Raw genomic sequence first — 25,733 nt, forward strand, 5'->3', positions numbered from 1 at the left:
ATACAACGGGATGAGATAAAGTATTTGACGTCCCTCGTCACTGGAAAGCCTCATCCATCCCCATTGACATGTCCTCCGCTTGCCTCAGCTTTGTCCCGCTGCCTTGCTTGACTCGTTCCAAAATGAACCCCCTTACAACTGGCCGTTTCTTCTTCCCTGCCGAATGGCACCCACATGTAGCAACCATTCTGGGCTTCCCATCAAGGCCGTCTTCAACCGAAGCTCTTTACGAACCTCTGTGCAACGAGATCGTGGATCTAGCCGCAGCGATCGCAGACTTCGAGCCGGTGCGGTTGCACGCGCGCCCGGAGGATGTCCCCGCCGCGCAAGCACTAGTGAAGCGCAAAGTGCGCAATCCCTCACGGGTCAGCATCGTGCCCCTGGCCATCAATCACTGCTGGGTGCGTGACACCGGGCCGGTATACGTGCACGATGCGACGGGCAAGTTAGACCCGAGACAGCGGCTAGCCATCGACTTCGGGTTCAACGAATGGGGCAACAAAAACGGATGGGCCGGAGCCGTGGGCGAATATCGGTACGGAACGCCCGCCATGACGGCGGAGATCCTGCGGGAGAATGCCGATTTTGCCCGCAATGTGATTGATGCCGACGTGTCGCCGTCCCCCGTGCAGGTGGTTGTGTCGCGCATTCGCACCGAGGGCGGCGCCCTGGTGGTCGATGGGGAAGGCACGCTCATCGTCGCGGAGAGCTGTATGATCTGCGAGCAGCGGAATCCCGGACTGTCGCGTGACGAGATTGAGGCTGAGCTCCGTCGCGTGCTGGGTGTTGAAAAGGTGATTTGGGTACCTGGGCGCAAGAACCTCGACGTCACGGATTCGCACCTCGATGCTGAGGTGCGGTTCGTACGACCGGGGGTTGTTGTCTGGTCAAGGCACCATCCCGATTCGGACCAGATCTGGCTGGATCTGTCCAACGAGGTGCTCGAGGCCTTGCAGAGCCAGACTGATGCGAAAGGGCGGAAGCTAGAGATACATGCGGTGGACGAGCCGCCTATGAGCGCGTTGCCCTGTGCGAAAGACGACGAGTTTGTGTCGGGATACGTCAATTTCTATTTCTGTAACGAGGGACTGATCCTGCCCAAGTTTGGGGCCGAGGGGTGGGATCAGAGGGCGAAGGAGACACTGCAGGCGTTGATGCCCGAGAGAGAAGTGAGACAAGTTCATTTGAATGCGATTCCCCTGAGCGGAGGCGTCATCCACTGCGTGACGCAGCAGGTGCCTGCTCCGTTGGCTTGATTTCAGACTCGTGTTTGGGATGAAGATAAGGTCCAATGTACTTCTCAAGTAGACACTTACTTTCCAGAAGAATACACAACAAGATACCTACCTACCCGACAATCAAAAGACATCCGTTGATAATTGTGTTGAATATGTATTAAGGTGAATGTAAAGTATCTCCATCTGGGTCCTAGAGCCCATTGTATGTACAGAGCTGGACGACAACGAATGTAGGAAGCTCAAGCAGAGCACCACCTAGCCCAGTGCAGCAGAAATAAGCCCAACCCGATCAGTCATAATCAAATCAACCCCAGCGGCAGCTTGCATCTACAAAACTCATTAGCCAGGCACTTTTAGAACAAACACCATGACACTGATTCCGGACACCAAACCCACCTTAGCATACTCAGGGCAATTATTCTGCGCCCCATAAGACCCACACACCAGGCTCCTCCCCTTCACATACTTCACAAGCCGCGGACAAAGCACGAGCGACTCGCTCGCAAAGACAATCCCCGCGAGGTTCCATCGCTTAGCGAACCGGACGGCGGCTTTCATGCTGCCTGCTCGCATCTCCATGTCTGTCATGGGCGGCTTTCCTGCATTGGTGATGAACATGACGGGGTATACTTGCTGTTTGATGGCTAGGAGGATGCAGACTTCGGGGGTGAAGGAGGAGAGGATGATGGAGCGATTAGGCTGGGGATGGTGGAATATCTGCGAGAGGATCTTGTCGATGAAGGTGTTGATTTCGATGGAGGCGGGGACGACGCCTGCTTCTGCTGCTTCGTGGAGGCGGGGGTATTCTACTTCTTGTTAACTAACCTAGCCTACCTTTCTCGATCTCATCTTGAAAAAGGTGAAGGAGGAGGGTCGAACATACTTATCTCGACATTGAAGCTAATCGACTGAGGCAATTGCACAAGCAATTCATCCAGCGTGGCGAACGAATCCTGGATGAAGTCACCTCTAGTGTTTGGCTTGAACCCTTTGCTGGTGAAATCAATAGTGTGCATCATTCTCTGGCGGGTTCCCTCGAGCTCGCGTTCATGGGCTTTTGTCAATGACCGTGAACGGGGTTTGGTCGGCATGCATATCGGCTGGTTGATTGTAGATTGGAGCTTGCTCGCGTATGCAAACTGGGACAGTTAGAATAACCTTTTACATCTCCTGGAGAAGACAGGTACTGACTTGATCAAAACTCAAATCATGGATAGCGACGTCCGTTCCCGATTCACTCAGCGAGAAGTCGTGGTAGATGATAGGCACAAGGTCTCTGGTTAATTGCACGTCTGGTTATAATATCATATACTTAGCACTGAAACAAGTCTTGCGTGAGTCGGCTTACCAAACTAGAAACATGTCAGTCAGTCGCATGGGTTATATCAAGAGATTTAAGGTTCTTACTTCCACAAAGGCAGCGCCTTGCTTTGCAGCTGAGAGAAATGACTGCATTGTGTTAGTTCTGCCAATGTTCAAATCGTTCCCTTCCTGGACGCTGGTAGGTCGGATATAGTTGAAATCACCTCGATCGTGTTCTCCCCCATTTGGAGATACGTGCGGCTGGCCGTATTTTGCCCGAGTCCTTGCATATGTCAGTAACCTGCACCACCAAACACAAGAGGAGGCTCAATCCCACCTCTATGCCCAACGAGCTGTACCCCTCCACCTCTCACATCACGACTCTGCAAAGATCTCGAAACCGCACAATCCACCGGCCCAGCAACCACAAAAGTAAACGTCACAGTCCCCATAACACCCAACTTCTCCCGTTCAAGAATAGCTATAGTACGCGTGCGAACAAGACTCTCACGGCCCTCTCCAAGACCATCGTTGAGGCTTTTCAACAGTGCTGCACCACTACCCACCAGCCTGTGTCCCGCACGAAACAGCTTAAACGATATAACAGCCTCGGTGGGGTCCACGACTGGGAAGACGAACGGCTCGTTGAGCATGTCTCTTAGCAGGGGCAGTTGTACACGGTGACTGTTGGTGTCGCGTCCGTCGCCGATGGAGATTTCCATCGAGAGGCCATTATGCGCATACACGCTCTTTGGCATCGGTAGACTGTGGCTGGAATCTCTCAATTCCAGCGCTTCCCCCCGTTGACCATATTGCAGAGCACCAAGATTGACGATTACGTAGCTGCGGTTTTTTCGAAAGATGGCTTTCTCCGTGGGTGCAGTCTTGGGTAGTACGCTGGAAGGGCCACCGGAAATATCAAGATCGTCAGTGTTCCCCGCATCCACCATATCGGCTATCTCCAGATGGCCCCTCAGCGCAGCATGCTCCTTCGCAGTCCACCCGAGCTGATCACGTATGTCTTGTTTCGCACCTGCGCGCAAAAGCAGCCTGACCACGGCGTGGTGGCCCTCCACGCAGGCGATGAACAGCGGGGTCCAGCCGTGGATAGGCTCGGGTGTGTTGATATTGAGATCGATGTCCTTGTTGTGGTTTAGCAGGGCCTCCACGTAATCAGCACGGCCGCTTTGGGCTGCGATGTAGAGGGCTGTTTCTGTTTCTCCGTGAGACGGGTGAGATACCGCGCGGCACTTTGCCAGCATGTACACGATCTCATCGTGCTGGTACTTGACGGCGATGGAGAAGACTTCGTTCGAGATGGCTGTCTGGTTTTGGGTTTCACTGTCTTCAACTCCGTCGAGTACATCTAGGAAGATCCGTGTAACGCCCGCATGATTGTTGATAACAGCGTAATGCAAAGGCGTCTGTCCTTGAGAGTCCACCGTCAGGATCTGTCTTGCAAGGCGTAGCAACCCCCGTTCCTCAAAATAGCGCAGAATCCGCTGGCACACGGTCTGCAATCCATACATCGCGCCATAATGAAGAGGACGGCGACCTAAGATGTCCGTTGACAAGAGAATATCTTCCCCATCGGGACCGAGACGCTCAACCGCACGGAGGAATAAACTCTCCCCCATTCCATCCTGACCTCCAGTGTCATCACCCAGGGAACAGGTCAGCAGCTTCAAGCTCGACTGCCCATTCAGCACACCCCTCCGACCCACGACAGCGATGATCTGGTTCAAGACGTTGTGATCAACCGCAGCACCATACCTAGTGAACGCCTTCTCCAGCAGAAAGGCCGCCGAATCACGCGCCCCAGAGACGATAGCAAGCAGCGCTAGATCATAAACCAGGGCACGGAAATGCAGCCCCATGATGGCGTCATCCACCGACATCTTTTCTAGCATTGGAGCCAGCTCCCACGACTTATTATCCTCCCTGATAAAAGACACCAGAGAAGCGCGGTAGTCATCCAACCATGTGTGCCGCCCACCCACGCAATCCAAACACGACGATCCCTCCCCCGGGTGAAGCTTTGCATTCGCACAAGATCGCGCAATACCCGCTGTCAACATGCTGAGACTCTCGCCGAACTGTGTAGACCGCGTCTCCCAGTCAGCAGTCATGTCCATCCACCTTGACTTGCGAGATCGATGGGTTTTCACCATCGGGTGAACGCAGTGTCTCTCGATCTTCGCGTGTATCAGATCAATCGCTTCAGCGTTCACGCGGTAATACCACTGCAGCTTGTCTGAATCTCCGCGCAACTCCACCACCGCGTTGAGCAGATTCCCCAGCTCAGCGCAATTCGCGTCTCCTATCTTCGACAGGACATTCCCTTCAGACTCCAAGCCATACGCTTTGAGAATCTCCGCGCGCCTAGCACACAAAAACTGATACCTTCCTTCATAACATTTGTTGAAAGACTCAACACTCCCAGCAAGAGACCCATAGATTTCTAAATAAAACACAGGTAAGAAACAGTCCTCAACAAAACACATGCAATGCAATCCAATCTAACCATCGAAAAACGGCTCTCTTCCCATCAACTCAGCCTCACAGACAATGTGTTTCAGCTGTCGTGACAGGGCTGCATAGGGCACGTAGGAGGACGTCCATTCTGGGATTTGGTGGCGGTGGTAGTTGTGGGTGAACTTCATGTTGTTGGATTGGGATGCAATTTGAGTGTGCTACTATTCAAGGTGTGTTGTGTGGACAACGACAGACGAGATCTGTTGGAGACGGTTCGTCACCTGACTACGATCTTCTCTTTCATCTCTCATCTCCAACATGGCTTCAATTCTATGATTTCTACCTACATCCTATATCCTCAATCCCTAATTCCCAACTCACCCCCCCATCCAACATACATATACATACATACATACATACATACAGAACAAATCACAGTACTGGCCAGATATCAAGTGCATACTATTAATAGATCGACCCCCCAATCAACATACAATACATACATACAAAAAGTGGGTCAGGAACGTCCGTCTCTTGTCTCCAGCTTCCACTGCAGGAACTAATTATGGAAATCCCAGTCCAGTTTTCCGTTCCGAGTTCCGAGCGGGTAACGCACTGCTGCGCCAGCGTCAGTGTCAGCGCCAACATCAGGTACCTACGTAAACTAAACAATGATGTAATGGGTCTCGACCATGATGGTCGATACCAGAGGTAATTAATCAGTCAATACACTATACAGGTGGGGACGTTATGACGATGACGATGGATCTGTCTGCCTAGATCTTTGATCACTGTTACTCTGTAAGGTACCTACCTAGTCTGTACAGCTAACTGATCAGGGAGAAACTGTCCGATTTCAACCCGACATCTCCCGATATCTATCTCCTGTCATGTTGAGACGGTGAATCAGACAATCAATTCAACAGTGTTACCTACCTGGGTAGGTCGCCAGTAACAGGAGATATAGTTAATTACTGTCAATGTGGCCATGGTCTGACATTCGACAAAGAACAGTGGAGTCACCAGTATTATCCAGATGAAGATTATATTACTGTACGTCCAAGCTTCTTCCTAGAGAGTAAGTCCCTTGGTGCCTGACATACATACTAACTACCTAACCAGGATAGACTAGATAGATCTGGCCTGGACTCCGGACTAGACTGTACTGTACTATCCTCTTTCTTTCAATCCAAACACTATATCAGATACTATACTATACTAGAGTCTCAAGTAAAATATGATCCATATGTATATACTATTAATCGATATCCGGATTCTACATAGGAAGTCAATCAAGGTCGGTAGGATCAAATCAGTGGGCTCATACGACCAAGACAAAATACCGATCGATGGGTTACGAAAGATTGCAAATCGAGTCACGATAATAGTATCCATTAATATCGAATACCACGACTACCGTCATCCGCCAACATCCTACATACAGTACAGAATGTATCATGTCAAAAGAGAGACCGGTCGCTTTTCCCGTACACTTTTTTTTCGTTTGTGCTTTTCATATATCTGGTAAAACCCCCCCGGGATGGCCCGGGGGTCTCTGCGTCGACGTCCAATTCCCGTTCGAAAAGATCGTAATTGGAAGACGACCGATGCGATCAATCAAAAATACCCTCACAGAAACACCACAGCGTCCAACCCGCTCGCCAAACAGAACCGTCCCCGCCAGTCATCCGTCCATGCGTCACTTTTGAACACTGCCGCAACCCCCTGTCGCTCCTTGCAAATGGTGGTGTTATTATACAGAAAAAGAAAGAAAGGATGCATGCAGCATGAACATGCTCGTGCATCTGAAATGCCAATAAAAAAAGTTCTATCATCAGGGTTTCAATGGTTTTAAGAGGGATAAAAAGAAAAGAAAAACAAAAGCTGTGGAGAGCCGGAGTTTCTGTGCAGAATGATCGAGTGGAGATATAAAGAAAAAGTTTGAACCAGGTATTTGCAAATGATCGTTCGAGTCGCTTCCGGGGGGGGAGGGGTGCCACGAGGTTAAGAAGTCACAGGCGGATCGAAAAAGTGGCGGGAAAAGAAAGAAAAAAATGGTCGATCCCGTTACAGATGAAGGTCGTGCCAGCCCCCAACGAGATCGAGATCCTCGTCGACGCTGCCGGCGTAGGTGGGGGAGGTCCACGGGTCGGCCACGGGTTGCAAGGCCTCCGGGGAATCGCGACGCCAGCCCTTCGCCAGGAAGGGGCGGTGACGGCCTGGGGATGGCAGGTGGTGATCCTTCTTAGTCCAGGTGCCGTAGTCGAAGCCCGAGGAACCGAGACCCCAGTCCCGTCGCCAGGCCATGGGGTTGGCGGCGGGCGGCGCGGACGGCTTGTAGTTCCGGCGCTTGTCACCCAATGCCGCCCACTTGTCCAGCGGTGAGGTCTTGGGGGACCGCGGCGGCGTGCGCGGGGCCACGTGGAAGGTGACCGAGGACACGCCGGGCGCGGCGGGCGACGACTTCTCGACGGGAGGGTCCGCCAGGGCCGGAGGGGTGTCGGGGCGGGCCGAAACCGTGGTAGCGGCGGCGGCGGCGGCGGTCACGGGCTGGACGGGGCGGGCGCTAGAAGGCAACGCCGACCCGTCGGCACTGCCGCTCTCCTGGCTCCAGCTGCGGGCGTTCTGGGCGCGGCGCTGCTGCAGGGCCGAATCCTCGTGCTCGGACAGCGCCTCCTCCTCCTCTTCCTCCTCGTCCCAGAGATCGCTCCAGCTCTTGGAGATCTGGTCCTGTTGGCGCCGGCCAAAGACCATAGACAGAGACGGTAGCGGCTTGTGGGCGGGCAGGGACCCGGTGATGGGGACGGGATCCGAAGGCGGCGGGAAGCGCGACTCGACGGGACGCGCCGCGGGGGCGGACTCGCCGAGGGCGGACTCGAGCACCGAGGCCATCGAGGGGGTCGCCTGGCGGTTGGAGAACCACGAGGTGCCGGCCGTCTCCGAGGGCGGGAAGAGATCCTCCGAGTAGGCGTCGTCGGGGATGACGGACAGCGGGCGGGCCAGATCCGACGGCGGGGGGCTGGTCTGCAAAGCCTTGGCCCAGGGGAAGGAGTCGCCCTGGTTAACAAAGGGGCTCTGGAGGGACGGGGTGCGGAGCGGCTCGCGGTTGGCGGTGGCGGGGACCACCTCGCGTTCGTCGGTACAGAACTCGTCCAGGGCCTCGTCGTCGGTGGTGAAGGAGACGGCGCGGAGGACGGCGTCCCGCATGCCGGCGAGGGATCGCTTGCTCGGGTCGAGGGCCAGGGCATGGCGCAGGACCTCGAAGGTGTCCTGGGACATGTTGGTGAAGATGTCGAAGAGCGACTGGCGATCGCGGACGTAGTCGGCGAACAGGACGTCGGACTCGGTGGGCGTGGCGAAGGGGTTGCGGGCGAACAGCACGTTGAGCAAGCAGACGCCGACAGCCCAGACGTCGGCCTGGGCGGGGGCGTAGCCGGTCGCGGCGGGGTCGTACTGCTCGGGAGCCATGTAGCGGTCACTGCCGACGCAGGCCTCGTGGGACCAGGCATCTCCGGTGGCCAGACCAAAGTCGCCGAGCTTCATGGAGCCGTCCTGCATCAGGAAGATGTTCTCCGGCTTGATGTCGCGATGGTAGAGCGCATTGGCGTGCATGAACTCGACGGCCCCGATGAGCTGCAGCATGAAGTCCCGCACGTGCTCGGTCTCGAGGGGGCCGCGGTTGAGACGGATGGCCTCGTAGAGGTCACCGTTGGCGCAGTACTCCAGCACCAGGTACAGGTGCTCGTCAGTCTCGAAGGAGTGAACCATATTGACCAAGTTGGGATGGTGGGCAAGACGGCGGTGGCAGTCCAGCTCGACCAGGCGATAGTCCGGGCCGGCCGGGGAGACCGGGTCGGCCGCGGAAGCCTTGGCGAGGCGCTTGATGGCGACGTCCTGACCGGACTGGATATCGGTGGCCAGGAAGACGATACCGAACGAGCCATGGTTCAACGGAGCGAGGGTGCGAAAGCGGCCGTTGAGGAGCTCGCCGGGCACGAAGGAGTTGTTCGAAGCGTCCATACTGTCGAGAGGTTGGTTCCCGATATTAAGTTATGCGTATATAGATTGAACGAAGCTGGCGAGTCCTACAAGGACTGTGGGAGGCGACGACCAAGAAGAGAAAAAGAAGAGAGGAAGTAAAGAGGCGAGAAGAATCGAAGGAAGACAAGGAAAACAGTTGTTTGGTGGCTCAAAGTTTCATATAAATAGCAGAAGTGATAAGTGATCACAAAAGAAAAAGGATGAGAGGCGAAGTCGCGGGATGACGATAGAAAAAGAAAAGAGGTTTGTAGTCAAAAGATCGTTATGGGTTCATCTGTCGTGGGTTTTTTTTGATAGTATAGCAAGATGGATGGCAGGAGCCAAAAGCGGCAGACCAAAAGAGAGGAGTAAAGAAGGTGGGGGGTTCAATGCGAGGGCACCGAACGGACGCAAGATAGAAGTAAGGAAGGCCAAAAAGAGGAGACGCTGCGTAATATCGTGAAGAAGAAGATGCCAAACAGTATAGACAAGAGGTCAAGGAAAGCGGCCTTCGAACACCAGGTTGAAGGACGGGGGGGGGTTCGTGACTCCAAGGACGATCAAGTCATCAGTTGTCGGAGAGTTGAGTTGAAAGTCAAAGGCAGGGGTTCCCTGATATATAGCCGAGGCACTGGACAACTGGTACCCGGCGTCTTCAAACCCTGACGGGCGTTGGCAGAAGAAACCTCAATACCAGCAACCCAGCCCGGAACTTGTTTCACGAGGAGGGACAACTCAGCAGGCGATGGAGCGGGACGATAGGATCACACCCAAGGAAGGGAGTTCAGCGGCTGTTGGGAGGAGAGAGTTGAAACGTAGCAGGAGCTGGACGGCAGGAGCGAGACTGGGGCGGGTCTGCAGGGAGACCGTTGATGGGTTGTCGTCTTGCTTTTGGGTGGAGTCTTAAGGTTGGTGAGTCACGAAGGGTGTTCGAACGGGCCAGCAACGAGACCGTGGCACCGGACGATAGGCAGGCGTGCCTTGGTTTATTGACGAGATCAACGAGGATAGAACTGTACGTTGATAGGCACGAGGATATTGACTGCAATGGTTGGATTTGGTGGTTGAGTGATTTGGATTGACGAGACTGGACGATAGGTAGATGGATGATTGGGAGGCGAAGTAGGGAGATGGATGTAGTAAGTGTGAAGTAGGTAGTGGCGAAGGGGAAGGGGTTATAGAGATGGGAAGTGGGAAGTGGGAAGTGGGAAGATGGAAAGAAAGGGAAGAGAAGGAGGAAGAAGAGGGAAGGAAGAGAAGATGAGGATGGGGGATGAGGAGGAGATGAGAAAGAGCGAGAAGAAGGAAGATAGAGAAAGAAGAGGAAGGATGGAGAGAGAGAGGGAGAGATAGGGAGATGGAGAGAGAGGATAGGAGGATAGGAGATAGGGAGGTTAGTCAGGCCTGGTATTGGTATGTATGGTAAGGATGGAGTATGGGAGGCAACTTGGAAACCTGGACGGGAAGACGGCTTCGCAGGGAAAAGGTGGTGGGGAACTCGTGGAGGAAGACAGTCCGATGAGTGGTGGGGGATGAAAGTGTGGGTGGAGCCGTCGAGAGTTGGTTGGTGGTTTCCTCGTGGTATCGGTCATACCATACCGGAAGCGGTGTATGAGGTGTATTATCACACCATTTTCTCATACCATACATACCGTACCGATACACCCATGGTAGTTCAACCCAGAACCAGCCGGGGGTTTCACTCCAAACGTCGTCATCGCCTTACTGACTGGAACCTTCCACCTTGACAATGACTCAGATAGATTCAACAATCAATAGTTCTATCCATCAGTAGTATTCTACGGACCAGAGTACCGTACTCGGTACTCAGTACTCACTCCTCAACCCTCAGTAGTCCACCTGCTGAGGACCTGCTGAGACCGACCGAGAGATCTTAACCCAAAACAGCCCGCTGCATCATCTGCACCTCCTCCCCCCCAACAACCAATCCCACCCCAAACCACCCACACCCGGTGGATCATTCCGTCTCAGGAAGAATCTCCCGATAAGGAGCAGTCCCTGGTCACTTTCTCACCGCTGCTGTGTGGGTGTGGCTGTAAGGTTTTTTGGCACCTGACCTGGACCAACTGGCTTCATGGCTTGGACCAACTGGCACTACGTGTTCTTCCACCTCTATCCGTAAGTCCACCTACCTTAGGACCTACCGAAGTACCGACGTCCTTGGTGAGACTCCGAGGTGGGAAAGTCTAGATTACTTCGTTCTTTCTTTCTTTCTTTCTTTCAACTTGGAGGTATCCCAGGTAACAACCCCCGATGACATGGAATCCAAGAATGTGAGGTTACCCCGCACGATCATCCAACCCCAAACACATCATCATCATCATCATCATCATCTGGTGGCGCTATCGCAACCAGTCGTACACTAAAAAAAGGGGCCACCTGTCAATAGTCTCCTGTACGGGGGGGGACCCTGATGTATACGTAGATGTATATGTACAGGTACATATACCAATCCTAGTCAACTATCATTTATATCTCACACCCCTACTAACCTTGTCTTACCATATTATCTACCTAGTCACTACCCAGGTCCCTATAAGTACCTGGTACTAAGGAGTACCATGATTGATTTACATCATACACTCAACACCACACCATAACACATCCTCCCACCACAACTCCCACCTATCACATCCATATCTCCTCATATGCACTCGTCCCGACCAAGACGAAACGGATCCTTCCCCGACCATCAACCGGACTAGTATCAGACTATCTCCTCTCCTCAGGATCAACACAACACAACAAAGGGTCGCTTGGAGTCACCATGACGATCCTCCACATTCCCTCACTCCATCATCCCCACTTATGTACGCAGGAGCAGAATGTATATGTATCATCTGTAGAATGAAGACAGGGGGCGGGGAAAATGACAAAAAGAAAAAGTTAATTGTACTCCGTACTTGGTAATGGAAACTTGGGTGGTTAAGGGAGTAATTGCGATTCAATTGAATCTACTGATTTAACTGATTTAACTCATTAAAATGACATAGGAAAAAATAATAAATCCCAACTCAAAACACAATCACAAATAAATAAATAAAACAAAAATAAAAATAAGAAACCCACCATGAAGCCTAACAAGGATCATCGATCGAGTCTGTGGGACAAACCCGGGGTAAAAAGTGTTGGTTGAACTTAACTAAAGCAGTTCGGCGTGACGCCCGGTGGAGTCTTTTTTTTTTTTTTTTTTTCTTTTCCTCTGCAAGGGTTTGATTTTCTTCTCTGTCCCTTGAGGATTTTGTCTTACTTGTGTTTCTGCAGTTGGAACCTTCTAGCTATCTAACTTTGTGGTCGTTACTGGATAACTGTATTATCGTGTATATGTATCATGGTAGAGAAGGAGTAACATAATAATGAGAATGATAGGATACAATCGATGGATAGATAGGAGGATAATAAACGCTGAAGATAGAAATATATATAAATACGCCATCCTGCTGGTTCGAACCCTCCCAACCTATGATTTATGCGCCCGCTGTCCCTATATAAATAAATAGAGGCGCAGTAAATACTAGGTAGTAGAAATGCAGTATCAATTGGTCCATATCGCCTAACATGTCCTCCTACACATCTATACACAGAGCATAAGATCGAGAATACTAAAAGAATGATAATAAATATTATAAACCCCATTCGTCTGTCGCATCCGCCGTCGTGATGAACGGTCGGTCGATCTGTTTGATCGCGTGGTCGCCGCAGAGGATACTGTATACTTATCAGTTTTGCCCAAGAACAAATGAAGAAAAAAAAAAAAAAAAGAAGTGAGGAGGGAAAGAACATACCAAGCCTCAGCAATCAACCCATCCAACTCCTTCACTATCGCCTCCCGTCTCCCCTCGCCATCTCCCCGGTTCAACTGCGTCTGCAGATCCCGCATATACTTCTTCTTGCCCCCCGCCCCTTCCAGCACCGCCGTCCCTAAACAATCACTGTGAAACGCATGCTGGCACGGGAACACGAAAAACTGCCGGCTCAGCACCGGCAACCCACACAGCCAGCACTTCTCGCCGGGCTCCACGATCGCGTACCGCGTGTCCAGCCCCGCGATCTCGCCCCGAATCTGACGCGCCGTCTGCGCCGAGTTGTCCATCTCCTGGCGCAGCGCTTCGATGTGTCGTGAGTAGTCTTCCAGTGCGCTGCAGATCTCGTCCTTGAAGTCGTCGATGACGGCGAAGTCCGGGAAGAACGGGATGAGGTCTTCGATGCGGAGGAGTTCGCAGCGGCGGAGGAATTCGATCGCGTCTTTGATGCCGGTGCCGGGTTGTCGGATCTTCTTCTCGGCTACGAGGAGCCAGAGTTTCTTGCGGAGCGCGTCTTGGCCTTCGGGTCGGTCGGCGACGATGGCGGCGAGCTCGATGTCGCCGTGTTGGAGGGCGAGTTCGACGGCTTGGAGGTATTGGCCCATGGCGCTGTAGATGTGGATGCAGGACTGGACTCGCTCGTGCTGGATGCAGAGTCGGAGCGCGAAGTCTGCGTCGTAGGGCGGCGGTGATGACGGCTGTGACTGGAGGTAGGTGAGGAGTCCCGCTTCGGACGAGGATGCGCTCGACGCGTGGATCGAGATGAGCGTGTTGTGCACCGCCGCCGACGGCCGCGGGTGGTTGACGATGATGAAGTTGAGGTACCGCACCGCCTGATTCTCCCGGAGTGGCACCTTGCCCGCCGTCTTGTTGTAGTGCAGGAGCCCCGGGATCAGTCGCTCTGGGTCCAGGTTCGTCTGCCGCATGAGGATGTCCACCAGGCCCGTGGCCGCGTGCGTCATCAGCACGCTGCTGTACTTGTAGAACACGTCTGCGCGGCTCTGTCGCTGGAGCACCTTGAGCGCCTCGGTCCACTTTTCGCGCTGGATCCAGTAGGATAGGACGTAGTGGTGGTCATCTGTGGCCGTCGCGAAGAAGAGCAGCTCTTCTTCCCGCCCGTGGCTGCTCATGATGCCGTAGGCTGTCTTCTGGTCCAGGTCGCCCTTGTACTTGGTCACAAAGTCCTGGAAATCAGCCCGGACGCGGTTGAGCTCGTTTTGGATCTGCTCTGTGCTGGCCCCCTCGGCTAGCTCCGCCCGCGTCGCGATGTTGTCGTCGAGCGAGTTCAGCTTTGACATGAACACTTCGACCAGCCAGCTGGCGACCATGGTGCGCTGCATCGACGACGACTTCTTGTACGTCGCCAGCTGCGAAAGGAGATACGTGCGCAGCGCGTCGTGCTCGCCGCGGTTGATCAGCACCAGGCAGACCTCCTCGAACCCTTTGCTGCTCTTGCCCCAGACCTTGGCAGCCTCCAGGTAGCGGCCCTTGGCCGCGAGGGAGTCGCCGGACGCCGTGGCGACCGCGTCCTTCTGCGCACTCGTGTGGGCGTGCTGCAGGGCCTGCTCGAACATTTGCTTCTGCAGGAAGACCTTCCACACCTCTCGATCCTCGTCCTCGACGACCACCTCGAAGATCTCCTGCCCCGTGAACAGCCAGTACGTGTGTTGCATCGAGTCCGTCAACAGGCCCAGCGCACTCTGCCCGGGTTCCAGCACCGATTGCTCATACACGATCTCGTCATTCATCCGGTTGACCGCCACGACCCTCCCCTCGACCAGAACGAAGATATGCCACTCCGAAAGCGTCACGGCCGTGATAGGATCCTGGATCATTTTCTTCCCCCCGCGAGCCGACTCGCTCGCCGGGAACAGCGTCCGGGGAAGCATCGTCGCCTTATCGAACGGCTGGCGCAACTCGTCCGCCGAATACGGCAGCTGGCCGTGAAAGATACCCTGCGAGCTGAGCCACGCGAATTCCTTCCCCGATTTGGCGTCCACGCTCGTGCCATCCGCGCCAGCAGGCGAGATCACCAGCGCCGACGGCGCGGCGCGTGACGGGTTCGGCACCTCATGGACCGCCGGCGCTTCCCTCTGGAACAGGTCGCTGTAGACGTGGCTCCCACTATCTTTGCCGTGCCGCGCCGAGGGTCCCACAAAGTGCATCAGCTTGCCATGTGTCGCCAGCAACACCCGCCTCTGCTCCGGCTTGGTGGGCATCAGCTCTGCCCAGATTCCGATCACGGGAGAACCCTCCGGGACCTGGTAGACGGTGTGGACATATTTCTCTTCGCGCCGGTAAAACTCCGTCGACGGCTCAATGTAGACCTCGTAGACGTGTCCATCTGTCGACCCGACGAGGATCTCCCGGGTCGACGCGGTCGGGAGCGACGGGTTCCATGCGACGCTCTCGATTGAAACGCCCTTGAGCCGCGGCAGCGGCTTGGGTTGTCTGGATTGGGTATGGAGGTAGTAGTTTTCGCCTAGACTGGTGGTGATAATCAGGTGGGACGCCGAGGGGTCCAGGAACATGCGACGGATGACGCCGACTTCTGACGATTTCTTCGGCAGGTCGACATCTAGGGGACCGCTCAGTTAGCGGGATCTAATTCGGGGCGGGGACCACGCCATCGATACAACGTACCGTCGATATCTTCAGGGGCATCCAGGTCAATGCGCAGAATCCGGTTCGTCGACAGGGCCAGAATCAGAACGTCTTTCGCCACCTGGGCTGCGACGAAATCCGCCGCGAGGGGGAACTGAAGCTGAACGCGGCGGACATCAAACATGGAGAGAGAATCGGGCGGGTCGACGAGGTTGCCGGGAGCAGCATAACCACTGGAGCTGTCCAGCGCCATGATGCGCCAATTATGCAGGGGAGGATTATATCATATCGCGACGACGGGGACAGTGGGGAAAAGCAAGGACCAGGAGAAGAGCTGGGGTGGTCAAGCTGTTGGCTGAGTTGGGAGAGGTGATTGACGATGACGGATCGCTGATAGCGGAGGCGGAGCGGTGGGTGCCTGGATACCTGACCATCGATCGGCATATGCCTGAGGCTACACACATATACCTCTCTAATCTCTACAGTCTAGGACCAAGATCTCATCATGAAAGCTTGCGTAATTATATAACACACGGGTATCAAGTAATAGTCGCCTGCGCTTTCAAAGCACAAAAGAAAAGAAAGACAAAAATAAAATCCCATGCAGGTGTCCCGCACCACCCTCTACATGACCACACACTCGCGCTCCACCTTGCGGCCAATTCGCTTCTCTTTGGATTTCCCCTTCTTCTCCTTATAACTAGCGCCCTCTCTACGTCGCGGACTCTTGTCCCTCGCCTCCCCGCTGGGTACTGAACGTATGGTGGGGGAAGATGACAGGTCTTGATACACAAAATCGTCATCACCGTCGGGAAGAGACCCATCATTGCTGACTTTTTCCCTGCTGCGCCGCCCCGTAAACCGTTGGAACGTGGTACTGATCCGGTTCTCACTCGCCTGGCTGCCTGCACGGCTTCCGGGGTTGCTTCGGGTCGCCCGGGATCCACGCCGAGGAAATCCAAAAGAATTCCGATTCCCCTCGGCATCCTTGGGGAGGAGTTGCGGCGAGGTGGAAGGGACTGAAGCCCAGTGAGAGCTGGTGGAATTGTTGGCGTGATCGACAGAATCGGAGAAAATGATGCTTTGTTTCTTCTCAATCTGCTCGGCAGGCGCCGGCTGCGTGTTTTCTGGAACAGTGATCTCGAAGCTGGGTCGCCCGGATCTGCCGCCCTCCATGAGATCGTCCGATGAAGTGCCTGTACGCAACGCCTGCAGTTTATGGGTGATGGTGGCCGGATCCGAGTCGTGGGAGTCCTCCGAGTATCCCAAGGAGGAATTCCGGTCCCGGAGATTGGCTGCGGCCGCGTCTTCATCCACCGGCAGGATCTGGTAAAACAAGAGGTACGGCGACTCGTGCCTTAGGGCCTGCTCAATGTCAACGAGCGTGACACGCTCTGCGGCTAGATCATCGAACCGCATCCAGTAACGGGGTGCGTCCGATGAGACAGATTCCGCGTGAGAACTGGCTGGCGGCGCACCGGCACTGGTGCCTCGAACAAGGGCGATGTAATGTCCCGAATCAACCGATTTTCCACGGTGACAGACGAGCGCTTGCAACGACAGCTTGAAATTCCCGTAGATTGGGCCATCCTCCTCGAGACTGTCGTCCTGGATAAAATGCGGGAGACCAATCTCCGTGGGGATATCGACGAAGGTATCGAGCCGGACCGCCTTCCCGCTGGCGAGCATCGAATAGCGCTTCAAGCACATTCCCAGAATTGGTCGCTTGGCCGAGAAGTGCGCTGCGACCTGCGCATCATTCGTCGGGGTGTTGTCGGTGTACCACGCTGGAACTACGTTAGAAAGGCGCATTTGCACACGGAAGTTGTAGACTCACGTATCAGGCTGAAGAATTGCCAGGCAGGCATCATCACCTCCTTCCGGAAAGACCCACGGGGTGGGCTTTTGACGGGGACGCCATCGATAGCCTCGCCGTCAGATTCCGGGATAAATCGCTCTTGCACGATGCTGTCCCGTCGCGTTCGGGACGAATTAGACCGTTCGACCTCCGCCTTCGACGGCATCGGCGTCGATTCGTCATTGCGCAAAAGAGCCGACTGCGTGGGCGATGGTGATAGGGGCGAGCTGACCTCAACTGCCTCCACATGAGTTGAGAACCCTTTAGACATAGACAAGGAGTCAGCTGATTTGACGGAATCGGCCGTGTTGTGTCGTTCGAGATAGCGCTTCACTTCAATCTTATTGTTGAAATACGACTCGAGGCAATCCTCCAAGGTGACGGCGGTCTGGCCCTCGCCTGGCTCGGGTATGGCAACTTCTAGCAGCCTTTCGTTGACGAACTTGTGATCGCCACTCTTGTCCTCTTTTCCCGTGTGATAGATGTCCATCTTCAGGGTTAGAAGAGGCAGCTCGAGTTTCTCCGTGATAAAAGTAAAGGCCTCCGATGTATCTTGCTGGCGGAGCTGAGCTGCCGATTCCCAGCCGCATTCCGCGAGAGCGTCTTGCAGGTGCTTTGTCTGCAATTTGCAATTAGCCAGTGTCTGATCGCATCACGAAACCTTCGGCGGCTACGTACAAGATCCTTTGTTATGAGTTTCCCTGATCGCAGCAGATTGACCCATAATCTCAACAGTACCGAAAGCTTTCGGCGGGGCTCGTCCGGAAAGGATGTGTACAAGATCGCCTCGAAGCAATCCAGACGAGCGAACATAGCAAAGAGAAGCGCATCGAGATAGCAAGTGACGCCCATACGGTTCTCTGCGCCGAGGAGTTTCGTACTTGGGGAGTATTCCTTGATTATGCCTTCAATTGAGTCTTCCAGAAGCAACAGCACCTCGAGCGCTTTGTCCACATCTCCTTGGGCGTGGGGCGAGTGTAGCGCATAGCTGAGATGTTCCTGTTTCAGATCCGTGACGCCGAGCTGCGCAAGACGCCGGTCGAGGAGTTTGATCTGCGCGTTTGTAAGAAGACTGCGCAGGCCGGAATCAGATAATATAGAGCCCTAATTACCTTCTTTGCATCCTCACTCGCGCTCTCTGTTGTCACGCTCGTTTGGCTAGAGAAAAGCCCGCGAAAGTGGGGACGGGAGAGGATGTTGGTAGTCTAGACCCAACATACTTATCAGTATCAGCCACAAAGCATCCTGACCTCGGTTCGAACTTTACCTCCTCATCCTTATTCCTCTTCTGTTTGCCGGTCTTCTCGCGTTTGGTCAAGAATCTATGGATTCCGCTCATCTTATGCCGTTCCACACGCACACCCCCAGAAAAAGTCAACGATGAGTAGGGAGATACAGGCGCCACCAGGTTGGTGGGGGGCAGAATCTTTAAAGGCGGATCGACATGTGCAGGGATGATTCAGGCTCCTGAGTTTTCATGGAGCACGCGAAGAATCCTCAAGGAAAGTCAAAGAGCACATCAGGTGGAAGATCAGAGGCGTAAGCCGTAGAGTAAATCCATACGTGTGATGCTAGGCTGCAGCGGCGAACACACCCAGTGACATCACATCTGGTGACCCTAGCAACGAATATCTGGAGATGACAATGGCAACCAGGTGAAAAGACCGTAATCACCAGGGCCGATGATGGGAAAGGTCGCCAACTTATCTAGCCAGATAACCATTAGGAGCGATCTGCAACGATCTCGGCAACTGACTGGTAGATCGGAGGGACACTGATGGCGGGGGGGAAGAACGGAGAAAGAGACAACTATCACCGAACTGTGGAGCTGGATTGCCTTTTTGGGCCATAGTTAATTGAGTGAGTGAAGGCGATGGGATTCTGACTAAGCGGAGGACCGCCCGTTGTGTGCCTGACTTTCGTGCCGTACCGTTGAGGCAGCAAGGCACCAGCGCCAAGGCATGCAACTGACTCCCACGTGACCTTCCACCCATCTGCATCTCCGATCCGCTTGATAATTTTTGGACGCCTTCCCAGTCACCACTCCCTCCCCATCAATCGTGGCCACGCATCTTTCATAGATTCCAATGGCTGCCAGCGAGTCTTCCCGATACCTGGCAAGGTCGTTGCCACGGGCTTTGGCCCAAAATGCTCGTCCTCTGGGCTTCTGTTGGCGTCGCAATGCCTCCAACCGAGCCGCTGACTTGGGCGATCTGGAGTCGGACGGCTCTCTAGCAACGGCACCCGTGTCGGAGGAGACGGTGAAATCATACGATCCTATCGCGAATTCCAAAGGGCGGAAGAAGCAGCTTCCTCGGAGTCGGTAAGTCGGTTGGAAAACGTTCCCGTCTGCTCAGGCGACTCCGTCCGGTTATTGATGAACGGCTTCTAGATATCAATTCCGTTCGCCCAAATACAACCGTGGGCCGTTACATCCTCACCAACCTCCTCCTGAATCCGACCCCTCCTCTCGACTATACGTTCCGGGCCCATTCATGCTGCCCAGAACCGAGCAGACGTGGCAGTCGACCGTCGCGTCCGACATTCTCACCCTCTGCTACGTCCACAACCCACCCGGCTTCAAGCCGCCGCCCAAGGCGCCCCGTCTGCGCTCCTGGGACGACAGCTCGCCCTACCACAAGAACCGTCAGCTGCGCGGGCCTCGCGGCGGTGACGTCCTGCGCCTTCTCCGCAAACCCATCACCTTCAACAACATCCCCAAGCTCGACCGCATCACCATCCACAGTTACGTCAAGGGAGCGGCGCAGGAGCACTCGGGCTGGATTCACGTGGCCGGCATGGCCGTGCAGGCTATCTCGAACGCGCGCGTCTCGACCTTTAAGTCCCGGACGAGTGTCGCGACGTGGGGGATCGCGCCGGGTCGCGACACCGTCGCCGTCAAGGCCGAGCTCCGCGGCGAGGACATGCACCATTTCTTCGGAAAGCTGGTCGACGTCGTCTTGCCCAAGGTCAAGGACTGGGAGGGTGTTAAGGGAACCAGCGGTGACAGCAGCGGCAACATCACTCTTGGTTTGGAACCGGCTCATGTCGCTCTCTTCCCGGAGATCGAGGTGAACTACGATATGTGAGTTTTCCTGGTTTTCTTTCTATTCCATGCCCTCTCTCTCTCTCTCTCTCTCTCTCTCTCTCTCTCTCTCTCTCTCTCTCTTTCTCTCTTTATTTTCTCGACCAGTCAAATCATCTAGCTAACGATGAAAAAAATAGGTACCCCCCGAGAATGATCCCCGGTGCGCACATCACCATCCACACAACCGCCGACACCGACAAGGATGCCCGTCTCCTTCTCAGCGCCATGGGAGTCCCATTCCACGGCAAACTGGTGGACTAAATTAGAAGAGGAAAGGAAAGATCACACGCACGCATTGCGCATTGTATACAAGAGCGGGAAGAAATTTTCATGCCACACTGATTGATCCGTGTCATCTTTTCCCCATTTTTCTTTTTTCCTTTAGCTTCTCTTTTTGTATCCCCCTTTTTAGTCCTATTCATCAACACATGTAAAATACACTCTGATGTTCCTCCGATTTGCACAGACAGACAGACAGACAGACAGACAGACAGACATTTCAAATGATTTCGAGAAAACCAGTCGGTCAGTGATATTAAAGCAGAATGTACTTGTATAGATATATGTATGCTTTTTTTCATTTCATTTCATCTTCGAGTCGACTCGACAACAAAACTCTCTAGATAGATAGGTAGATAGATAGACCTGGGGAACCAAACCCGGGAAAAAACAACGTAGACAGCGCCTTTTTTTTTAAGGGTGGGGGGGTAGGAAGTAAAAACCCGCCAGGGGCTTTTGATGAGAACGCTCATGATAAATAGGTGACGGATGAATGGGCCCAATGGTAAGTAGAAGTAGGTAATAATAATGATGATAAAAATCATGATAGCCAAGTCCCAACGCAAATCAGATCAGATCATCTTCTAGTTTGGTTCCGCTGAGAGCATGCGTCTATTGCAATTAACTAGTGCGAGCAGCAATAGAAATCCTGAGGGCACGTTGCGTGGTTTGAAAGATCCAAAACATAGCTAGTAAGTAGAGACGTCGTGGGAAAAGGGGGGGGAGGGCTCCAAAATAGACTGACTCCGGGGTATTCAACTGAGATTTCGAACGATGGTGGGGAAGGAAAACGTTTGAGACATGTCCTCGTTATAAGAAACAGAAACAAGAAAGGTGGAAAATGAAAAGGGAAGGGAAAGGGAAAGCCAGACGGCTTAGGCCTCATGCGATGGGAGACGCGAGGAATTGGCTTTTGAGGAGTTCATCGGCGTCGGGTCGCTGCTCAAAGTCCAAGTGGAATGTCATGTCCAAGAACGCGACGGCATCCTTGCTGGCATGTTCGGGGGCAGGAGGCCTGGCCTTGTTGCTGCCGATGGCGAAGATGGCTTGGAGCTGACTGCAGTCGGGGAACGGATGGGCGCCGATGAACATTTCCACGACTAAACAGCCGAGACTCCAGATGTCGGCCTTCTTGGTATGGTGCGTCTGGCGGACCACTTCCGGCGCCATCCAGTATACACTGCCCTGCAGGGAGGGCCGGTGCAGATGGCCGCCGCCGCCGCTGCCGCTGGCTCGGGCGCCTAGCAGCGTCGAGGCCTCCACCCGCTTTGAGATACCGAAATCGGAGATCTTGATACCGCCCTTATTGTCCACGAGGATGTTGGCTCCCTTGATGTCACGGTGGATGATATCGCGGCTGTGGAGGTAGGAAAGGCCAGCCAAGATCTGCCGGACGAAATTCTTGATCAACGGCTCCTGGAACGTGTTGTACTGCTTGAGCATGGTGGCGATGGAACCACCAGGGACGTATTCCAAGAAAATGTTCAGGTACTGGTCGTCAGCAGTGGTGCCCAGGTATTGGACGATGTTGTCATGGTGGAGTCCCTGTAGGAGTTCAATCTCGTGCTTGAGGGCCGTGACCATGCTGTTCTTGCGCTTGTCGAATTCCGTGCCCTTGGTGGCCGAAGGGATCTCGACTTGTTTGACGGCCATGAGCTCCCCCGTGATCGCATGCAGGGCGAGGAAGACGCTGCCGAAGGAACCCTCGCCGATCAGCGAGCCCTTCATCCAGTTCTTGGGGGCAAAGTTGTTCCCGGCCAAGAAGTCATTGAGCCCGTCATCCTCTTCCTCGCCGTCTTCAAGCACCAGCACACTCAGCCGCTCATTGAAGGAGTCCCCACCGTCGGTGGCGGCGACGCTGGCATTCTCGTCGATCAGGCTTTGACGGGACGTGCTGGGATCGTCGGAGCCACTATCAAAAGAGACGTATGACTTGCGGTTCGGCTCGATGGGTGACTCCTCCTGCAGAGGCTGGAGGGAGCTGGAGGCAATCGAGTCCCGGTAGGTGGTTTGCGGGAGACTAAACTTGGAGACGGAGAGGGGTCTCTGTGGGCGACCCTGCGACCCGGAGCTAAGCCACTGGTCCGCAATGCTGGGGATCGGCGGGGCATCACGCAAGCTCGCATCTCGCAGGCTGGAGGCGTAACTCGCGTTGCTCATCACACTGACCCGGCTCGCCGCACGACTCAAGCGCTGCGACCGGCGAACAGACATCCGCATGGTCTTCTCGATATCCTCCCGGTGGTGGCTAGGGAAATACGACTGGATCTCGTGGATGATCATCTCGCTCGGAGGACGCGCGCCAAAGAACGACCGCAGTTTGGAAACAGGGTTGCGTTCCGTCGCGGGAGGCACGTCCTGTTCCCCGTGCCGGGGGGCTCCCGGCGACAGGGGCTTGTTGATCTTGTACCAGGACTCGCCCGTCAGCTGTTGAATCTTATCTCGGTTGCGCATGTTGGAGCCGCTCAGCGCATTGAGATGGGCGTTTTGGCTCTCGTCAAGCGCCAGCTGCGCCGCACGGCGGAGCTCATCGTTATCCGGTTCGCCCGCATGGATCTTGCGCAGGATCAAGCGCCCTCGTTCCCAGCGATGAGCATTTTCACAGATTTCCATCAGTTCGTGATCAGCCAGTCTCCGGCAGTGGGAAGGCTCGGGGTCCAACCCATCCAGCACGTAGAAACAGTAGTTGCGGTATTGGTGTTCCGGAAGCTGCAGCTTCTTAAGAACGCAGAGGATCACCTCATCGGCCGTCTTACAGTGTTTGATATTCAACACCTTGGTCTGTCCGCCGGTGTAGATAAACCGAATCACGGGCGTGTTCACTGGCAGCGGTCCCATCGTCAAGCCGTCCAGACTCGGGTTCTGTCGCAGGTGGCTGGGGCCACGGCCTGCTTCGTTCGGCGTCCCAGGGTGGCGGCCGGAGTTGGAGCCTCCGGATGACGGTTGGCTGAAATAGTCCTTGCGCGCGCTCTCTAGCGGGCTGGCGGCGTATCGATGAGGGCGCAGGGGTGATCCCGGTCGCGACGATGGCTTGCCATTGGGATGAGCATGAAGTCCTGAATCTGTCGGGCGGCGACCGATCGGGGGGGCATAGCGGGGATAGGTTTGCGAATTCGTGTAGACGGCTTCCAGCGCTGCCAATTGTTTCTAAACAGAGGGGGGTTAGAGATTATTCTCACCCCACGCAACCCCGTTTTCCACGTACCATATTTTTCTGCTTTCGATTGGCAACCGACTTGTTCCGGATTTGCTTAATAGCGACAAAGATCCGGACGCGATCGCCAATCTTCTTGATGCCCATCTCCTGAAGGATTTTCTGATCGCATTCCATGAGGCTGTTGCCATCAAAGTTGTTGGCTGGGAAGGAAAAAATCAGTCCCCACTCGCAAGAGGATCGATGAAGTCCCATACCTTTGAAGAGCGATTCATACTGGCTGCAGTTGATGCTGTGAAGCCACGAGATAACTTGCTTTTCATCCCAGGACCTGACCGACCGTTAGCCCATGGCTCTTTCTCCGCGTGCGGGGAGGTCGTCAATTGCGCAGTCTTACCGGACGGCCTGAAGCCCATCGTGTACATCCGAAAACTCCGACTCCGTGGGACTCATGAAAGCCATCCCATCCTGTGATTTTCCAAAGATGGCTGATTTTTGGGCCGGGCCCAGGTGGTAGGAGGTGGTTGGAGTCTGGGTCGGAGGCATCGCCAACGGGGTGTAGGGGGGTTTGGAGGTGAGCATCTTGCAACAACGGCGAGAGCAACCGGGTGTAGTTCGCTTCGATAATTCCCTTGATATTCAGATCTATCGTGGTTTTCGTTTCTCTTTTTTTCTTTTTCTCCCTTTTGTCGAACAGAGAAGTTTGTCCGACGGTGCGCAAATAGGTCCCGATCGATAAGATTCAACGTAGGCTAATTCATGATCCTAAAGTACGGAACTACGCCTATTAGTCCATGAACCGATGCGGAGTCCACCCGAGAGTGAGGGGATTGCATATTGTAGGGTCATCCCAGGATAAGAAGGGACGTTGACGCGGTAGAATCCAAGGGTCTTGATTGTCTCCCATACCGATATCTTGCGGTCCGGTTGTCCGATCTCGACTCCCTGAACCAATATTCCAGTCCTGTATGTTCTTGTAGCGATAGTACCACCGTCACCGTTCCCTCCTAATCGGGACTCCACCAGGGAAATGCCGAGGGTTGAGGATCAACAAAGGGTTCTAACTCGAGGTGGTCGTGATGCTTGAGGGGTTGTTTGCCGGATGGGTGGGGAGAAGGTAGAAAAGGAGGACGGTAAAGGAGGGGGTGGGAGAAGAAGGAAGGAAGGAAAGAAGGAAGAAAAGGATCGGTCTGACAGGCGCGTCAAGACTCGAGAGAGAAGCCGTATTAAGAGGTGTAGTTGGAGAGAGAGCGAAGTGGGTTGAACTCCGACCGATATGCGGTTCGATGTGCGTTTCTCAAACACGCCGCGGACCATGATTTGTCAACGCCTGATCCAACCTGATCCAACCTGAAACAAAGCCAAACCCCCTGTCAACCCACAGATAGGATTCATTCGGGTCTAGGGTATCAGACAGAGGAGACGGATTCTCCGTCTATTCTTAGTCTCGCGTCCCGCTTTCCCTGATGGCTTCATGGTGGTGTCCTTCCATGGTTCTTCGCCTTGGTCCTTTGTTTCTGCTTTGTTGCTTCCCCAGAATTCTTTCTATCCTGGATTCTCAAAGTAACTTCGTGACTAACTGTTGGTTTAGGATGTGAGGCTTCTGGTTTACAACCCCTCCATCATTCGTGGATGGTTACCATTGGTTGGGGGTGATTCATATGGTTAGGTGTATATGTACGGTTTTCGTGCCCCATCCCCGGGATCCCGATCAAGGGAGAATATGAATCTATTCAATACTACCTGCTATTAATCCCGAACGTTTATCAATGACTGAGACCGGGGGTCCAATCTACTAGTGTTGGTTCGACAAGCCGGTCTGAAACTTGCAGACGACGGCCAAGTTCCAAAGCTTCAGGACAAAGGAGACACCGTTGGGAATCTCAGTCCA

At 54.2% G+C, this 25,733-nt stretch overlaps 7 protein-coding genes across 7 annotated transcripts; 2 read left to right on the plus strand and 5 right to left on the minus strand.

The window, feature by feature from the left end:
• Positions 1–48: 48 nt before the first annotated feature.
• On the plus strand, positions 49–1,382 carry BDW47DRAFT_113280 (agmatine deiminase family protein). The gene has a single exon (XM_024814367.1). It carries the CDS (start codon positions 69–71, stop codon positions 1,254–1,256), a length of 1,188 nt encoding a protein of 395 aa, XP_024667837.1. The 5' UTR covers positions 49–68; the 3' UTR covers positions 1,257–1,382.
• Positions 1,373–5,338, minus strand: BDW47DRAFT_86344 (glycerophosphocholine phosphodiesterase). Its single transcript, XM_024820074.1, has 9 exons — positions 5,065–5,338; positions 2,878–5,001; positions 2,765–2,823; positions 2,646–2,687; positions 2,587–2,590; positions 2,430–2,530; positions 2,122–2,377; positions 1,635–2,044; positions 1,373–1,565 (listed from the first exon to the last, which is right to left on the minus strand). The coding sequence occupies exons 1-9, from the start codon at positions 5,201–5,203 to the stop codon at positions 1,494–1,496; spliced, it is 3,207 nt and encodes a 1,068-aa protein (XP_024667838.1). The 5' UTR covers positions 5,204–5,338; the 3' UTR covers positions 1,373–1,493.
• Positions 5,339–6,976: 1,638 nt separating this feature from the next.
• Positions 6,977–9,270, minus strand: BDW47DRAFT_86357 (putative serine/threonine protein kinase). The gene has a single exon (XM_024820075.1). It carries the CDS (start codon positions 9,033–9,035, stop codon positions 7,083–7,085), a length of 1,953 nt encoding a protein of 650 aa, XP_024667839.1. The 5' UTR covers positions 9,036–9,270; the 3' UTR covers positions 6,977–7,082.
• Positions 9,271–12,499: 3,229 nt separating this feature from the next.
• On the minus strand, positions 12,500–15,841 carry BDW47DRAFT_113289 (vacuolar protein sorting protein DigA). Its single transcript, XM_024814368.1, has 3 exons — positions 15,503–15,841; positions 12,842–15,437; positions 12,500–12,764 (listed from the first exon to the last, which is right to left on the minus strand). Exons 1-3 carry the CDS (start codon positions 15,714–15,716, stop codon positions 12,680–12,682), a joined length of 2,895 nt encoding a protein of 964 aa, XP_024667840.1. The 5' UTR covers positions 15,717–15,841; the 3' UTR covers positions 12,500–12,679.
• Positions 15,842–15,961: 120 nt separating this feature from the next.
• BDW47DRAFT_113291 (ubiquitin C-terminal hydrolase family protein) lies at positions 15,962–19,104 on the minus strand. Its single transcript, XM_024814369.1, has 5 exons — positions 18,589–19,104; positions 18,434–18,526; positions 18,000–18,374; positions 17,301–17,940; positions 15,962–17,250 (listed from the first exon to the last, which is right to left on the minus strand). The coding sequence occupies exons 1-5, from the start codon at positions 18,658–18,660 to the stop codon at positions 16,088–16,090; spliced, it is 2,343 nt and encodes a 780-aa protein (XP_024667841.1). The 5' UTR covers positions 18,661–19,104; the 3' UTR covers positions 15,962–16,087.
• A 265-nt stretch (positions 19,105–19,369) lies between these two features.
• BDW47DRAFT_113294 (mitochondrial 54S ribosomal protein uL5m) lies at positions 19,370–20,906 on the plus strand. Its single transcript, XM_024814370.1, has 3 exons — positions 19,370–19,644; positions 19,714–20,406; positions 20,547–20,906. Exons 1-3 carry the CDS (start codon positions 19,409–19,411, stop codon positions 20,668–20,670), a joined length of 1,053 nt encoding a protein of 350 aa, XP_024667842.1. The 5' UTR covers positions 19,370–19,408; the 3' UTR covers positions 20,671–20,906.
• A 495-nt stretch (positions 20,907–21,401) lies between these two features.
• On the minus strand, positions 21,402–24,628 carry BDW47DRAFT_86415 (MAP kinase). The gene is made up of 4 exons (XM_024820076.1): positions 24,240–24,628; positions 24,100–24,173; positions 23,894–24,045; positions 21,402–23,835 (listed from the first exon to the last, which is right to left on the minus strand). The coding sequence occupies exons 1-4, from the start codon at positions 24,422–24,424 to the stop codon at positions 21,571–21,573; spliced, it is 2,676 nt and encodes an 891-aa protein (XP_024667843.1). The 5' UTR covers positions 24,425–24,628; the 3' UTR covers positions 21,402–21,570.
• Between the last annotated feature and the right edge of the window lie 1,105 nt (positions 24,629–25,733).

The sequence above is a fragment of the Aspergillus candidus genome (genome assembly GCF_002847045.1).
Source record: "Aspergillus candidus strain CBS 102.13 unplaced genomic scaffold BDW47scaffold_77, whole genome shotgun sequence".
Taxonomy (NCBI): domain Eukaryota; kingdom Fungi; phylum Ascomycota; class Eurotiomycetes; order Eurotiales; family Aspergillaceae; genus Aspergillus; species Aspergillus candidus.